Genomic DNA, 17,846 nt, shown 5'->3' on the forward strand with positions numbered 1-17,846 from the left:
CTTTTTTCCACTGGGTTTCTGAAAGAACCAATATCTTCCCAAGAATTTGAAAGTTTTTTCTGTAAAGGGCCAGGTAGTAAATATTTTCATCTTCACAGGCCACATATACTCTGTCACAGCTATTTAACTCTGCTCTTGTAGAAGGAAAGCAGTCGTAGATAATATACAAACAATGGGTGTGGCTGTGGGCCCATGAAACTTGATTAACAAAAGACGATCCCTGTGCTATACCTGGGAGCATCAACAGAGACTTATGCCTGAGTCTTACCCCCAAAAGCTGTCATTTAATTAGTCTTGGATATGGTCTGGGCTGGGGGAGTCTAAAAAGATCCCTGCTGCTGCTTCTGCTGCTAAGTCGCTTCAGTTGTGTCCGACTCTGTGCAGCCCCATAGATGACAGCCCACCAGGTACCCCATCCTTGGGATTCTCCAGGCAAGAACACTGGAGTGGGTTGCCATTACTTTCTCCAATGCATGAAAGTGAAAAGTGAAAATGAAGTCGCTCAGTTGTGTTTGACTCTCAGCGACCCCATGGACTGCAGCCTACCAGGTTCCTCTGTCCATGGGATTTTCTAGGCAAGAGTACTGGAGTGGGTTGTCGTTGACTTCTCCGAAAAAGATCCCTAGGTGATTCTAATGTGCAGGCATGTGTGGGAACCACTGCTCCAAAATTAATAAACACACCTGGCTTTGACACCAGGGCTTAAAGACCTCCATGATCTTCTTGACCAGCGAATGAAGTCTCTGCCTAGTAGATCCCTAATATGACTTTTTGGGCCTCCCTAGGGAGTACCGATCCCCAGAGCACCCATAGTGCTCCATTTCTTCACCACCCCCTCTTCCATCGATCTCTTCACTTATTTGTTCAGTAAACAGTTATGAGTACCTGCTGTTCTAGGTGCTCAATACCCGGTGGTGAGCAATATTCACAGTTTCTCCACTCCCTGTGCTTATCATCCTCACCTCAAGTAGTACTAATCACATTTCAGTTAGTGTCACTATTATACAATGCATTAGTTGTAATTATCAAAAGGTTTGCATCTCCTTGACCACAGGCTGATCATCTCTAAGTCCCATACCAAGAACCAGCCCAAAGGAGGAGGTGAAGGAATGACCGTGCAATGTATGAATACACCCACTTCAGAGGTTGTGTCTCCAATGTGTTTTTTTAGAAAGCAGGGCAGAGGCAATGGCAGGCAGCTATTAAAGAGTGGTGAAGGGCTCAGAAAGACCTCAGGTTTCTCGAGCTTTGAAAGGAGCATTGTGGTTCCATGGTCAAGAGCAGAGGCTTTGAGGTCAGAGAGACAGAGGGCTCAAATCCTGGCTCTCCCACATACCTTCAATAGGATCTTGAAGAACCCATTTTTGGTTTGAACCCCAGTTTCCTCATCTTTAAAATGCAGAAAGCAACAGTACCTACTTCCAGGCTTGCACTAAGGACTAAATAAAATATAACATGTGAAGTGCTTAATATCTGGTGCATAGGAAGAGTTCAACGAATGTTAGTTCTAAATGGGCACCATCAGTATTACGGCTGTCATAACTGGTGACATATGATATTTTCACCATCAATATCATAACTGTTGATATTACTGCTGTAACTAAAGCCCGGATCATGGTTTTAGCATATGGAAGTCACTTAACAAATGAGAGCTGACATTGTTTTATTGATAATACTGCTTTTTCATCTCAATACTGCCTCTAATCCTGTGTGGACCTTGGACCTAACACAGTGACCTCACTGGACAACAAAGTAGGAGCAAGGTGGGACATATGCTGTCTTACCTCTTCCATCTCTAGAATGTCCCTTCAAGTGTTTTCTTTTGGAACAGTTGACATATTGCTTCACGCTAACTTGGCTGTTGGGTAGAGAGTCTCAATGGGCAGTTATCCAAACAGGAGGGAAGGAGAGCTAAGCACTTCTGCTTGACCAGCCGTGTCAGTCTAAAAGTGATTAACGGAGGACTCAAGCTAGAAGCACACTTCAGTGAAACCAAAAAACCTAGGTAGAATTAACAGACTCAGAGTTGCAAGTGGGCTAATTGAAATAGGATTGGATCAGGGCTTTCGAGAAACTCATCCTCTCCAAATTAAATTACAAACAGGAACCTGCCCTGTTTGAAGATTTAGAAAGTGTGATGTTGAGGAGGGAAGGGTATGCATTTCAGCAAGAGACAGGGAATTAGGAAAGTCAATAATGTTTTGTGCTGCAGATGTTGGAAGCACCTGTAACAGCAGAGAATAAGCTCCTTAGTTTGAATTTTCTGGCATTCATTTATCAAGCCTCTGGAGCCTGCAGCTACAATGAAAACATATTAGCCTTTTCACAGTGTATGTATTTAGCGCCTGAAAATAATCTTCTTATCTCCTGTTTAGTGAATTATCACTTTCATTTTCCTCCACAAGAAATTACACACTAATAGAGGGCTTTAAGAGTTTACAATTTCTTTTTTGTATTCTGATTTTAAAATTGAAAAGTAATCTCCTTACTCCTTGAGCTCTGCCAGTGAAGCTGAAATCCTAATGTCATGGCCCAGTAAGTACAGAGACGTAATTAAATCACTCCACTGAACTAATTCACCAAGAGGGCCACCACTGAAAGCTGTCTCTGCAATCTTAAATCCAGATTCCTTAGTCAGGAGGCCCAGGTGAACAAGGACCTGAAAAAAAAAAAAAAAAAAAAAGAGGGACATACTGATTCTCATTGGATCAAGTACAAATTCCACAGAAACCCACCAAGAAACCACCCACCAATTCCAAAGTCATGTTTACATTCTAACAAAATCTCAACATGGGGTAAATAATTTTTCTAGAAGGTACACAGAAAGAAAGGAATGATCTCTCAGTGTTGTTTTAGAGAAATAAAGTCAGTACTGCATTTCGTATGGCTATGGACAGATAATCCTGCCTTCCAAAGGTGAAAAATCAGGTTTAAGGGCGAGTCAACCAGGACAATAAAATACCTTTTAACAATACTGGGCTTTTTTTCCACAGCTGGAATATTTTTAAGCTTTTAACATGACAAATTTCAAACACTAACAAAAACAGATATGACAATATAGTCAATTCCGATGTACTTAACAATTACTGACTTCAACAATGACTAACTCCTGACAGATCTTATTTAATATACACCCCTCACTTTCTTCCAACCCCTCCAGCTTATTTTGAAACAAATCCGAGAAAGCCTATCATCTGTAAAAATCTCAGCTGGAATTTCTAAAAGAAATAAATTTTCACTTAAAAAATATAACTGTAATATCACTGTCACCCCTAACACAGCTATTAATTCCTTAGTATCATCCAATATCCAGTTAGTGCATACACTTGCTCAATTGTCCCTTATTTTGCCCAAGAGCAGTTATTTGAGCCAGAATTCAAATAAAGTGCATAAACTTCTCATACCTCTCTTAGCCTTCTTTAACTGTAGGTTAACTGCCTGATCTTCCTTTCTGGGAGAGGGAGGGGCTTGTAATTTACTTGTCAAAAAAACTGGGTTGTATTTCCAGTAGAGTTTTTCACCCTCTAGATTTTACTGACTGTAAAACAGATTTTTCTGTCCCTTGTGTTTATGGTAAATCAGTAACTACAGCTGCAGCCATGATCAAATTTGTATTTGATTTTTTGGGGCAACACTATTTCATAGGTAGTGCTGTGTGCTTCCAGTGGTAGGAACAATATCTGGTTGTTTCTGTTTTGTGGTGTTTGCAGCTACTGATGATCACTAACTAGATGCATTAATCCATTATGGCTTGCCATTGATGACATTCTATCATTCCTTCTGCATTCATTAGCTGTAATATTGGTACTTCTAGAAAGAGAAACTATCACTCATGGACAGCCTGCATAGGAAAAAAAACCTGGTAAATATCTGATTCTTTCCTTTTACTTACTGGTTTTCAAAATAACAAATTTGTTCTTTAGCATTCTCTAATGATGACAAAGGAAGATTTTTTTAAAAATATGTGTATTATTATATATGAACATGAACATAAGTATATTTGATGGGTTTCAATACATTGCAGTTATTATTCTTACTGATTACCAAATTGTGCCACCTCGGAAAATGGGAGGCTATTAAACTTGGCTTTCAAGTTCTTTGAAAAAATTCTAGCAGTCTTTGATAATTTTTTTTCATATATAGAAAGATAATTATTATGCTCACATGAGATTCATATTTAATACATATCAGTATGTTTTAGCTGACAGTGAGAACAGCATTCAGTATAGGTTTCCAGGTGTAAATTCAGAGTAGCAAGGCAGCTTTTAATGTGGTCCAACTGACTGAAGTCTGAAAGGAAAACAGCGATGTTAGCTTAACTAAACCCAGGGTATAAGAGCTTCACACTCAGGGATATCACAGGGGGTTTCCCAAGCATCTCCTCATGAACGTCAAAACAAACTGGCTCAAGTTTAATTTACAGTATCTCTGTCTCAGGAACACAAGCAGAACCGCCACCAAACAGAGCAGCAGTGAAACTCACCAGCTGGCTGCCCAAGTTACAGAACTGACAAATACCCAGAGTGTGAAACTGTCATGATGATGTAACAGGAAGTTCTTTAAGGTTGCATTCGAGTAAAGAAAAGAGAATTAAACTTCCTGATGCTACTGAGAGTGAGTCAGATGGTACACAGGAAAATCTTACAGGCAGATATTCTGCTTGGCTCCACTGAAGAAACACGTGTGCTAGTTCCTGCTAAGATTGTTGTAAACTGGGGAAAGGAAAGCCCCAAAATGGCTGTGGAAGAAGACACTGCGGATTCACCCCAAGGGAATATCACTGGGGACATGACATTTCTCTTAGTCTTGCCTCCATGAAAATCAAATTTTCAAGAAAACTGGCATTCAGCTGAAGTGAATTAATCAGAAACTCACTTTCTTCCGCTTTCTCTTCTCAAGATTCTGCTTCATTGCCAAGGACTTGATTGCTTGGATCCACGCATCAGCCATTCGCCGGATCCGCAGTCTCATCCATCGGAATTCTTCATGCTTTTTCATCATACTGTAGAGAATATTAACATCTGTACGAATTTCTGCCTAGAAACAGAAATTTAATAAAAATGAATAGGAGATAAGAAGCCCAAAAGCATAATGGTTTTCATGATGTGACGTTTGAAAACTTGAAAGAGAGAGTCAATTAAACATGTGGCTTCAAAAGGGAGTCTGGTTCATTGAAGAGCTTTGCTTGAAGGTCCTGGGGCTGCAAATTGAAGCAAAGGGCCACTGACTTCTGCTCTGCTATATAAGGGACATCATTAAAAAATTAGAAGCGGAGAAAAGCAGCACAGGCATTGCCAAGCCCTGAGCTAGGTCAAAATGTGTATTTTACAGTGAAATGTGCTTGATGCATCTTGAAATTGTCTGCACTCGAATTTATTGGCCCTTTGGATCTACTTCGGGGGAGCAGACTCCTGGGAAAACTGAAGTTTATCCTTAACAGACTACCTGCCATTATGGAGGTTGCCACAAAGCCTCATTCCGTCCACAAAGTAGGAAAATACATGCTCGCCCTCTAGTCTTGTCCCAATCCAAATAAACAAAAGTTTATTATTTTCTACAAGGAATTTAAAAGCCAGGGGTATCACTTTCCTATTGTAACTGAATAAAATTTCGAATTCAAGCCAGAATAACTTAAAAGTCAGAAAGAGTATTTTTCTACAATAGTTGGATATAACCAGTGATTGAGAAAACAGGGAGAAATAATAACATTAGTATTTTTTTCATATAAAATCTAAAGAAAGCATGCTGAATCCATCTTTCAGCAGTCACCATAATTGATTCTAATCATTCATCTAACCATGCCATGACTCAACTATGTCCAAGAATCCCATGGTCTAAGCGAGGCTCAGTAAACTCTGGCTCTTTGACCAAATCTTTCTTAGTTCAGTTGCTCAGTTGTGTCCGACTCTTTGCGACCCCGTGGACTGCAGCACGCCAGGCTTCCCTGCCCAACAGGCTCCAAGTCCTGGAGCCTACTCAAACTCATGTCCATCGTGTCATGTGATGCCATCCAATCATCTCATCCTCTGTTGTCCTCTTTTCCTCCCGCCTTCGATCTTTCCCAGGATCAGGGTCTTTTCCAATGAGTCGGTTCTTCGCATCAGGTAGACAGAGTATTGGAGTTGCAGCTTCAGCATCAGTCCTTCCAATGAATATTCAGGACTGATTTCCTTTAGGATGGACTGGTGGGATCTCCTTGCCGTCCAAGGGACTCTCAAGAGTCTTCTCCAACACCACAGTTCAAAAGCATCAATTGTTTGGCTGTCAGCCTTCTTTATGGTCCAACTCTCACATCCATACATGACTGCTGGAAAAACCACAGCTTTGACTAGATGGACCTTTGTTGGTAAAGTAATGTCTCTGCTTTTTTTTTTTTTTTTTTCAATAAGCATTTTTTCAGTTTTATTAGTTTGAGATTTTTTTTTTTTTTTCCCCCAGTGGGTTTTGTCATACATTAATATGAATCAGCCATGGATTTACATGTATTCCCAATCCCGATCCCCCCTCCCACCTCCCTCTCCACCCGATTCCTCTGGGTCTTCCCAGTGCACCAGGCCGGAGCACTTGTCTCATGCATCCCACCTGGGCTGGTGATCTGTTTCACCATAGATAGTATACATGCTGTTCTTTTGAAACATCCCACCCTCACCTTCTCCCACAGAGTTAAAAAGTCTGTTCTGTATTTCTGTGTCTCTTTTTCTGTTTTGCATATAGGGTTATCGTTATCACCTTTCTAAATTCCATATATATGTGTTAGTATGCTGTAATGTTCTTTATCTTTCTGGCTTACTTCACTCTGTATAATGGGCTCCAGCTTCATCCATCTCATTAGGACTGGTTCAAATGAATTCTTTTTAATGGCTGAGTAATATTCCATGGTGTATATGTACCACAGCTTCCTTATCCATTCATCTGTGGAGATTTCTTAAAAAACTGGAAATAGAACTGCCATATGACCCAGCAATCCCACTTCTGGGCATACACACTGAGGAAACCAGATCTGAAAGAGACACGTGCACCCCAATGTTCATCGCAGCACTGTTTATAATAGCCAGGACATGGAAGCAACCTAGATGCCCATCTCTGCTTTTTAATATGCTGTCTAGGCTGGTCATAGCTTTTCTTCCAAGGAGGAAGCATCTTTTAATTTCATGGCTGCCGTCACCATCTGCAGTGATTTTGGAGCCCAAGAAAATGAAGTCTGTCACTGTTTCCATTGTTTCCCCATTTAGTTGCCATGAAGTGATGAGACAGAGCACCATGATCTTAGTTTTCTGAATGTTGAGTTTTAAGCCAACTTTTTCACTCTCCTCTTTCACTTTCATCAAGAGGCTCTTTACTTCTTCTTCGCTTTCTGCCATAAAGGGTGGTGTCATCTGCGTATCTGAGGTTTTTGCTATTTCTCCCGGCAATCCTGGTTCCAGCTTGTGCTTCATCCAGCCTGGTACTTCACATGATGTACTCTGCATATAAGTTAAATAAGCAGGGTGACAATATACAGCCTTGACGTACTCCTTTTCCTATTTGGATCCAGTCTGTTGTTCCATGTCCAGTTCTAACTGTTGCTTCTTGACCTGCATACAGATTTCTCAGGAGGCAGGTCAGGTGGTCTGATATTCCCATCTCTTTAAGAATTATCCACAGTTTGTTGTGACCCACACAGTCAAAGGCTTCGGTGTAGTCAATAAAGCAAAAGTAGATGTTTTTCTGGAACTTTCTTGCTTTTTTGATGCTCTCCTTACTTTCTGATGATCTTCCTCACTTCCTGTTTTTCTACATAAAGTTTTGTGAGAACATAGCCATGCCCACTCATTTACATATGATGAGGGCTGCCCTGGGCTACAAGGTCACAATTGAGTAGGTATAACAGAGACTTCCTTATGGCCTACAAAGAGGAAAGTATTTACTATCTGGCCTTTCACAGAAAAAGTCTGCTGACCCCTGAGGAAAAGAATAAGGGCTTGAGTTTTAATATGAAGCTTTCACAGCCCCTACCTACCTTTCCCATCTCTTCTTCATTCCAGCTCCTTCAGACGCCTATGGCCTTGTCCCAGGCTCTTCTCCTGAAAACGCCAGGCTCTTGTATGGGGACCTTTTCACCTCACATCAGGGACATCTTTCTCTCCCTGACTTGGTATAAATCCATTCATCACTTCAAATTTAACTCCAAGGTCATGTTCTCTTTACATCTCTCCTGACCCATGCAGGCTGTGCTGGCCCCTTCCTCATTAATTTCCGTGGGCCTGTGTTTCAGTGTTGACATGGGTGTGGTCACCATTTACCACCACCACCTTCATTACCAGATCACTGGGCACCTCCAAGTCTGGCACCAGGTCTTATTGACTTAGGAACCCTCAGAGAACTGCTCAATAAACAAACATAACGCTAACGGGATCACGTGGTCACTCACATTTCCACAGGGCTGGGGACACAAGTTCTTTAGTTTCCTATTATTTCAGATTACAACCGGCATCTCTAGAAGACTCTACATGTATCACTTGGCGTCAGCCCCAAATCACAAGCCAGGTAAGAGGTTTCCAAAACCACTTACCAATGAGTTACGATCAGCTTCTTCATAGGGATTTTTCGCTCTCCAAGGTAAATGGGGACACCAATTTTCAACCTGAGAAACAGGACCAGAGACACTAAGTATGCGGTTCATTTGCAAATGAATTAACGTCTGTGCCAAGCCTGGAGCACAGTGCCTGGTACACAGAAAGTGGGTTATTATTAATACTTACATCCCTGCCTTCTCCATGATCCTCCAGTGGGTTATAATTATTAATAAATATTAATTAATATTTCAGACTCCCACACTTTTAGCTAGCAACCCAGAGAGGTCTGCTCTCAGATGCAACAATAACCAGTCAAGGTCCCAAGAAGCATATGATTACACTTCACATCTGTCCTTCAAAAACTTCATAGTCACTAATTCCTTAATCATTTAATCTTCATATGTCTATGCAGAAGGAGAGGGGGGCTCTTATGGTAGAAAGTTAAAAGACTTGAACACTGCCACCAGGGGATAGGAATGCAAAGGTGCTTCTGTGCCATTTATTTAGCAAAAGGACAGGAATGATTTGTTATTTGCTCTGGCATGTCTGGAAAGGTAACAGCAAGTCATCTGAGGCACAGAACTCCATCATATCTCCAAATTAGGAATGCAACTCAGAGTTTAAGGCTAACGGATCAAGGCTTCCCCTCATTCTGTGGCTGTTCACTTCACACTATCTCAAGCAACAGGGTGATAAAACCTGTTGGAAAGAGAGATGAGGAAAGAAAAAAATCCTTCAGCAATCTTGTGAGAGCCATTGTGGAAGACTGATTGTTCTGTCAATGCACCAGAGTTTAGAGAGCAGGAGAGAAAGCAGAAGTACCAAATTTTACAGGAATGACTTCAAAAAGGGTACCAAAGAAAGTTAAGGCAGATTTACATTTTCTAGTAAATGAAGAATGCACTGACTGATATTGATGTCTGACCTCTTTGCTCAAACTGGCCATATAATTCTAAGATGGCATATCACCCATTCACTAATATGAGATTATTAAAGATGGCTAATAAACAGGAAATGAAAATAATGTTTCTATGGCCGGGTGGACCCATAAAAATGAACAGAGCCAGAGAGAGGGTAGGGGACATCCTTGGAGGATCATGGAGAAGGCATGGATGTAAGTGAGGTTAGACTTTCAGGTCAGCAATGCAGAGTCAGACAAGCTGGTTAGACCCCCAGCTCTGGGCAAGTTTTCAAAGAAAGCAGTTTCACTACTCTAGAAATGAAGCAAGGTGATTTTGACTAGAATCCAAAATAATTGGGCAATTTGCATAAAGCCCTCTGCCGCTGCAAGTGATCTGAAAGCAATATGCAGAGGGCAGCTAAGTTTGGGGGTGGGTGGAATTCCTGGATAGGAAAAGCATCATATTCTCTTTTCTTTTTGTGGAGTGAAATTAGACTTGACCAGCTTTGTGAATGGCTTCAGAGACTCAAAAGGACTTCTCATAAGAAAGGCTGCAATGGTTTTTACTCGTAAGAAAACACCAACTTGCCTGAAATGTCTATGTCTAAAAACTGAGCGCTTACACAGCAGCATCACCATGAAAGGCAAAAATCACAAAGGAAAAACACTCTGTAAGTGAGAAAAACGAGGAAGAACCAGCAGAAAAGAAGGCTCCAAGGGCACGAAGCTGGTCCCAGCAGCACTGCACACATCTGTGCCTGTGTGCTTAGGTTGGACTGAATTATTTAATTCAAATTAAATTTTTGTAAATGGACTCAATAAGACAGTGCTTTAAAGCATATTTATACCATGAAGGATTCAAATAGATTGCTGACCTGACTGCGAGACCTTCCACTGCACACAAAAGCCTGAGGGTGAGCAAGCAGGGCACAGATTCATAGTCAATCCCATATTAAATAAATAACAGCAGCATGTCAGAATAAAAAACGTCCTCATGAAGAGCATGATAGGGAGAGATGAGACACGGCTATGAATAAAGAAACTCAAGCAAAAGGAGACACATTAGTGAGATCAGATAAAGGAGAGTACACTCACTCCTCCGCCCTTCGAAGAATCTTCCAAAATTTACTCTGATGAAAATACAGTCCAAGGTGATGTTCTAAAATATGACTTCCCTACAGAATACTCAAGACTTTAATTCCTCTTTGAAACTGATCATTCATCTCAGTTCTTCTTACTCTAAATCACTGGATAATACCATGTGAGATTTCAAGGGCATCTCAGTATGGGAAATGGAGTCAGTGTATTTTGAATTTAGCAAGAAATCTTACCATTACATACACACTCATAATAGAGGAAAAATCCATTCTGAGTATCTTGACACAGAATGAGGACAGTGGGTTTTTAGGGTGGCTGTTTTTGTACACTGTGATAAGCTAACTGGTTAAAAAAATAATTAAATTATACATAAATCAATTACTCCATGGGGAGTGGAGGAAAAACAAACAAACACATTTCTTTCTGAAACCTCAGTGGATTACCAGGACTGGAAGAAAGCCAGCACTGGCAGTAACTCCACGTATTGAAACAAAACAGCCCTCAAATGAGCAACATTTTCCTAAATAAGAACATCATTGACAATACAGGGAAAATCTTGTTCAGGGATCGTAATTCAACTTCCTCATCCCTAACTATTTTGTCCAATCTACCCTGGCTCCCTAAATGAGTCTAACCACTCAGCACACCATCCTACCTAAGAAAGCTGGACCCCAGGGAGAGCCCCCTGTCTTCCTGATCTAGAAGCTCTTCTTCAACTCATTCTCATCATCTTAGTGTTCTTCTGGCTCTCAGAACCCTAGGGCCCTATTTCTGCCTGTGGTCACCTACTGGCTTGGCTATAATTTTCCAACTGCAACCTTAGAGCTCTCTCTGGGATAAGATCTGTGGTGCTGGACCCTCCCACTGCCTACCCCCACCTCTACCCAACTCCTGCAAGTCCTCCGTCAGGCCCTCTGCCAGGGAAGCGACTCTGCAGCCTTAAATTCTCCCACAAATCACTGTAGTGAGTCTAAGAATTGAAAATCATCTGAGTTCATGGCAACACGCATGCAACAATCAATAGAGGAGCAGAACCATGACTATAATAACCTTTGATTTGAAGGTGAAACTTCTACAGGAACTAATCTTTTTAGTGCACTAGCCCAAGGCTACAAAATAGAAAGTCAGGGGAGGAGAGGGTGAGATATATGGGAAGAGTAACAAGGCAATTTACATTACTATTACATAATGATAGCCAGGGGAATTGGCTGTATGGCTCATGAAACTCAAACAGGGGCTCTGTATCAATGTAGAGGGCTGGAATGGGGCTGGAGATGGGAGGGAGGTTCAAAAGGGAGGGGATATATGTATACCTATGGCTGATTCATGTTAATAACAAAATTCTGTAAAGCAATTATCCTTTAATTAAAAAAAATTTTTTTTTAATATGAAGAGGAAATAGAACCAGAAAAGACCAGTCAGGCTAGACCTTTGGAACATGAAGGCATCTCCCAGAGAGAGGGCACAAAGAATCACTTTTCTTGAGCAAGGAGATCTAAAATGAACCAATTTTATTTTTGACATTCCTCCTTCCAATGATTTAAACTTCTTTGATCCGAGAAGGTTTTGCAGCTTCATCAATGTACAATGTAAATCAAAGCAAAGTTCCTAAACAGACCTCAGGTAGGTCATACTTACTTTCAAGCTCTTTCGGACGGACAATTCTTACATTTAAGAAAACAGAAACTACCAACAGAGATGCCTACAGCTCGAATTGAATTTTAAAGAGGGAAAAGAAATAATAAAATTACAGCAAAAATGAGTAGGAGATTTAATGTATATCTGCATGTATGTCTGCAGAACTAGCCTTAATCTCTGCAGTAATATTCTGTTCTTTTGAAAGAATAATAATCAGGCTCTGATATGGCCTCTTCTCTCATGGATAATGTGAAGGGTTTTGCCTTAATGGATCACTGACATACAGAATTTCATCCGTATTTTTCCAAGAGTTAAGTGTGGTCAAAAAGTAAATATGCAAAATGCATAAGAAAAGTCTAAGATTACCTCTAGAGGTTGATGTCTTGGATGCTTAGGATTCTCTTTATGTAAACTTTCATATTATGATTTTTTTTTTTAACAAAGAACATTTATTGAGTAATTTTTAAAGGTATTACATTATATAAGCATACAATCATTGACTGAAGGTTTACAGTTCAGTGTGTCTGGAAAAAAAACAAATGAACTTGACTGTATCCCATCATTTAATCCCCTGAAGGGCCCCACAAGGTGGGTACCATGCCCAGATTACATGTGAGGAAAGCAAGACTTGAAGGTGCTGAGAACCTGCAGAGGTCCACTCACTAGTGACCTCCCTGTGGCTCAGATGGTAAAATAGTTTGCCAACAATGCGGAAGACCCAGGTTTGATCCCTGGGTCGGGAAGATCCCCTGGAGCAGGAAATGGCAACCCACTCCAGTACTCTTGCCTGGGAAATTGCATGGACGGAGGAGCCTAGCAGGTTAGGTAGGCTACAGTCCATGGGGTCACAAAGAGTCGGGCACGACTGAGTGACTTCACTTTCACTTTTCACTCACTAGTGAGTGGCGGGGCTGGGTGATGACTGAGATCCCGTCCCTGGACCAAGACATCAAGTGTCAGAGGCACTTTAAAGGGCAGGGACAAGAGGGCTGCTGAATCTGGAATCCACCAAAACAGATTCTATGTCCAACTCCACAAACAACTAGAGGTATAACCTTAAACCATGTGATTTTCATATTTTCTCATCTACAACATAAAGGTGCTGGCTTGGGTACTCTATAGTAATTCTATTAGCTATGAGACCTAAAAAATATAGTTAGACACCACCATGTGGGTTACCTACCAAAATGACACCACTGATTATATTCATTAGGTAAACTGATGATACACACACGTATATGCATACACATATTTGTTGTACTGATAATCTATCTAAGGTAGCTACTCATTAAGGAACATGTTTTAAAAAAAATTTCAAAAAGATCTCTTTACCCCACTCCATGCTCCGCCCAGGCCTACTCTCCTTTTCTAAAGATTCAAAAAGGAAATGCACATGATAGAAGATGTCTCCACATGTGAGCGGTTCCACTACCTGGCCCCATCCTCTCCATCAAACACCTGAGCTGATGAATATTTTGGCCAAGTGGCTTATTAGGAAAGGCTGTGCCTGGGGAAGCAGGTAGATGACAGAGAACAAGAAAAACCACAGTGCACCAAGAGCCAAGCACGAGGAAACGCGCTTCACACACATTGTGTCCTCTGGTTTCCACGTAATCACACGGGCAAGGTCGCTCATCATGACAGATGAAGACATGGGTGCAGGGCGGCCCCATGGCTGGGGATGGAAGTGCCATCTGTCCTGTCCAGGGCCGGCGCTTAGCAGGGAAACCAGGCGTGTGGTTCCTGAAGTCCCACGAGCACAGTCCAGCCTCCAATATCAGAGTAGGACTGCCTAGATCTTCTCCACAAAATCCTTCAGGAAGGGTTCACTCTGCTCCCGGTGTGGGGCAGAGCTGGAAGGGCCATGAGAGTGCTGACAGCATGCTGCCTGCAGCCTTCTTCCCTGACGCCTGTTCTGTGCAGCAGAGGTGATCACTCCAAAGCCCAAGCTGGATTACATCCTACACTAACTCAGACCCTCCAGGGGCTTCTCCTTACCCTTAGAATAAAACCCGGAATTTACCCTCAAGCTTACACGGCTGTCTCACTCCCCCTGCCCTCCTCACAAGAACCTCCTTCCACATCCAAACACCCGCCAGGTTCATTCCTGCCTCTGGAGGTTTGCCGGACTTGTGAGAAGAGGAGAAAAGATGCTCAGCTAAATTCAAATTTCAGACAAAGGATGATTTTTCTTTTTAGTAAGCTGCATGCAGTATTTGTCGTATGTGAAAGTGAAAGCGTAGTCGCTTAGTCGTGTCTGACTCTTTGCGACCCTGTGGACTATAGCCCATCAGACTCCTCTGTCCATGGGATTCTCCAGGCAAGAATACTGGAGTGGGTAGCCATTCTCTTCTCCAGGGAATCTTTCCGACCCACAGATCAAACCTGGGTCTCCCATATCGTGGGCAATTTTTTTTTAATCATCTAAGCCACCAGGGAACAGCCATTTGTCATATACTCACAGTTAAATAAATAAAACACTCTGCCTGAAATTCATGATCATTGGGCATCCTGTATTTTACAGGTAACCCCACACCTCAGGCTTCAGCATCCACACTCTTTCTACCTGAAATGCTCTTCCTCCCAGGGTGCGCATGCCTCCCTCTCTTTGTGCTCCAACTTTTCCTGAGAAGCCTTCCCTGATCTGCCTTCTGGCCACTCTACCTCCTTACTCCGCTTTTCCTTGGCACACACACCACATGTGGAAATTATCTGACCTATGGGATGACTACTGTTTGCCGCCCCAACGAATGTAAGCTCCTTAGGGACTTCAGCTGGCCAGGTCAGTGCTCCTTCCTTAACCCGGAGAACAGGGCCTGGCACACAATAGGTCCTCAATCATTACTTGTTACATACGGAATGAAAAAATGGGTGACTTGAGTGCTAAACATATTCATTATAAGGATACTCTTTTCAAGTGGCACAATGTATTTTCATCATTGTATTAGAATCTTTCAACAATACCCTGAGGCAAGCATGGCAGGCTTTACCTTGACCTCAGTGGAGAGAAACTAGTCTGAAAACTCAAGGGAATGTTCTAGGCCACACAGGTAGGAGCTGAATCCAGACAGACATTTTTTTTTTTTCCCCAATGGAAAGGCATTTTAAACATAGCAGTGTGTACATGTCAACCCCAAACTCCCAAGCTATTCAAGCATTTTCCGCAATATGCAGTGCTGCTCCTGACCATGGTGGGTAAGGCAGGATTATCAGAAACAGAAAGTATGGAATCAATCATGTGCAAGAGAGCCGGGGGCTGGGAAGACCTGAGACAGGACTACTCAGGATATTAGGGAAGGGATAGGACTTCAAGAGAAACTGCTGTGAGTTTTCAACACGCCCCAAACCAGTGGGGTTCTAATGAAAGGATGTCAGAGTTTCAAAAATTCATCCCAAATCTCTGTGGTAAGAGACCTGTCCATTTCCTTTATACAGGAGAGGCAACAAATGATTCCTCTGTCATGAACTATTCAGATAATAGAGAGATGCTCCTCTCACTGCACAGAGGCAAACTTGGCCCCACTGGGCCTGGATTCATACTGAGGACAGCAGAGCCACAGTCACCCAACTGATAAAAGCGGTCACATTCCACTTTTATCACCAAGGACAGAGCTCCTCTTCTGTGGCAGTGTACAATTTTGCCTAAAGTGTAGATCCAGGCAAATAATGCTGAGTGACAATATGAAAGGGCTTCCCAGGTGGCGCTAGTACTAATGAACCCACCTGCCAATGCAGGTAGATGTAAGAGACACAGGTTCAATCCCTGGGTTGGGTAGATCCTCTGGAGAACAGCATGGCAACCCACTCAAGTATTCTTGCCTGGACAGAGGAGCCTGGTGGGCTACAGTCCAAAGGGTCACAAAGAGTCAGACACAACTGAAGCGATTGAGCACATACACGTGCAAAACAGCTCTTCTTTTGCGGTAGTATGCAATTTTGCCTGAAGCGTAGATCCAGGCAAATAATGCTGAGTGACAATAAGAATAAAAGCTGGGCCAGAAAACGGTGCCTTCTAATATAACTGGCTAATTCCATTCTAACAGTCTAACCTGACCCTCTGCATTCCCCTATAGATAAAATATTAAAAAGCATTATATTAAAATTGCTAATAGGAGCTCAAAATGCCCTTGCTTCATGTCTCAAACTTAATGTTCTTAGCAGATTTTAATCTTAAAATTTTACAAAAACAATTCTTCAAGATTGGAAAGTTGATAGCTGGTGAAGTCACCCACTTAGAACAGAGAGACAAAAAAGCTATTAACAACTTTTAAAAATGCTTTAAATAGAGTCATTCATTCAATAAATATGTGTTCCAGGCACTATTATTCCTATAAACAAAACAAATAAAAATCTCTCTGGAGATGACTTTCCATACACTTTTTTTTTAATGCCAGATGTTGATGGTCACCCCCAGACCTTTGCACTGACTGTTCCCCCCACCTGCTAAATACCTGTGTCAGACTTCTGAACCTCTTCATCTCTCACGCCCTTCAATATGGTGCTCACACATCCTCCTCCCATTTTTTCAGTAGGGCATTTTCTGAACATGCTATCTAAAACTGACAGCATCACTCCTCATGAGTATTTTGAGTCCTATCAGTTTTATTTCTCTCCACAGCTCTACTGTAATCTAAAAGATATATATTTTACTTTTTGTTGCCCATCCCCTCCTATAAAACATAACCTTAAGACGTGTTTGCCTTGTGACTCACTGTCATATGCCCAGCCCAGAAAATCTCAATAGTAATGAATTCCCCTGGTACCCAGACTATGGTTTGTCTTATTTCCCAGTAAGAGGAACCAAGGGGACTTACAGAAAACACCCAGGGTTATGTCAAAAGGCCTCAGAAGACAATTTGGCCCCCACTGGTCAAAGAAGGAGTAATATGAGAACTAGCAAGAAAATAACTGGAATGGATCAAACATATCCAACATAGTTCAGTCAATGCCTTGATTGAAACAAGGTGCTAATTGAAACAACAAGCATTAAAACAAGCAAGCAAGCAAGCAAACTACTGGTCACCAGTGGAAGATGCTAGGAAATCAGCAGAGACATCAAGGTTTCCTTTATGACCTGTTCCTCAGGGTAACCAAATACCAGATGAGGACTCATTTCTCTATACAGAGTATTCCTGATATATTAAGAAAGAATCCTGATGAATCCAGGCAGTAATTATCGATGGCTGCTGATATCACAAAGAGAAAGAACTAGGCATTTATGTGTCTCCTGCTAGAAGCATTTAATACCATCCATGAAACAATTTTGAAAAAAATATTAAGCCTGACTCTGATCAAGCCTCAGACCGACTATCAATTTACAGGAAATACAAGGGTTGAGGAAGCAGGTTATCCAACAACACAGGGATATGGTCATAAAAACTCAAGAGGACAACAAACTCTTCTAAGAGTACAGAGTACAACAAGAGCTTCTAAGGTAAGTAAAGTTTCATCAGTGAAAAATCACTAAGGGGCACCACCAGTTGTAATTTATGGTCATTGCTTGAAACTCCATTCAAATAAATAAACTTCAGGTTACAAGATGGTCTACAAAACGTGAATAGTAATCTGATATTCAAAGATATTATGGAATTCTGTGATTTTTAAAATACGGAACAGTTTTAGTAGTCATATGTTTTAAAAGAGCCTCTTTTAAA

At 41.6% G+C, this 17,846-nt stretch overlaps 1 protein-coding gene across 7 annotated transcripts in view; it reads right to left on the reverse strand.

Annotated features, from left to right (window-relative positions):
• The window catches only part of MGAT5 (alpha-1,6-mannosylglycoprotein 6-beta-N-acetylglucosaminyltransferase), a 395,868-nt gene that overhangs the window by 146,177 nt on the left and 231,845 nt on the right, over positions 1-17,846 (reverse strand). For all 7 annotated transcript variants that reach the window (XM_043894629.1, XM_043894630.1, XM_043894627.1 and 4 more), the window contains 3 exons: positions 8,552-8,623; positions 4,876-5,037; positions 2,490-2,659 (listed from right to left, as the gene is read on the reverse strand). In XM_043894629.1, coding sequence (XP_043750564.1) covers positions 2,490-2,659; positions 4,876-5,037; positions 8,552-8,623 — 404 coding nt within the window. The remainder of the gene's footprint in view (positions 1-2,489; positions 2,660-4,875; positions 5,038-8,551; positions 8,624-17,846) is intronic.

This window comes from Cervus elaphus, chromosome 33, assembly GCF_910594005.1.
Source record: "Cervus elaphus chromosome 33, mCerEla1.1, whole genome shotgun sequence".
NCBI lineage: Eukaryota > Metazoa > Chordata > Mammalia > Artiodactyla > Cervidae > Cervus > Cervus elaphus.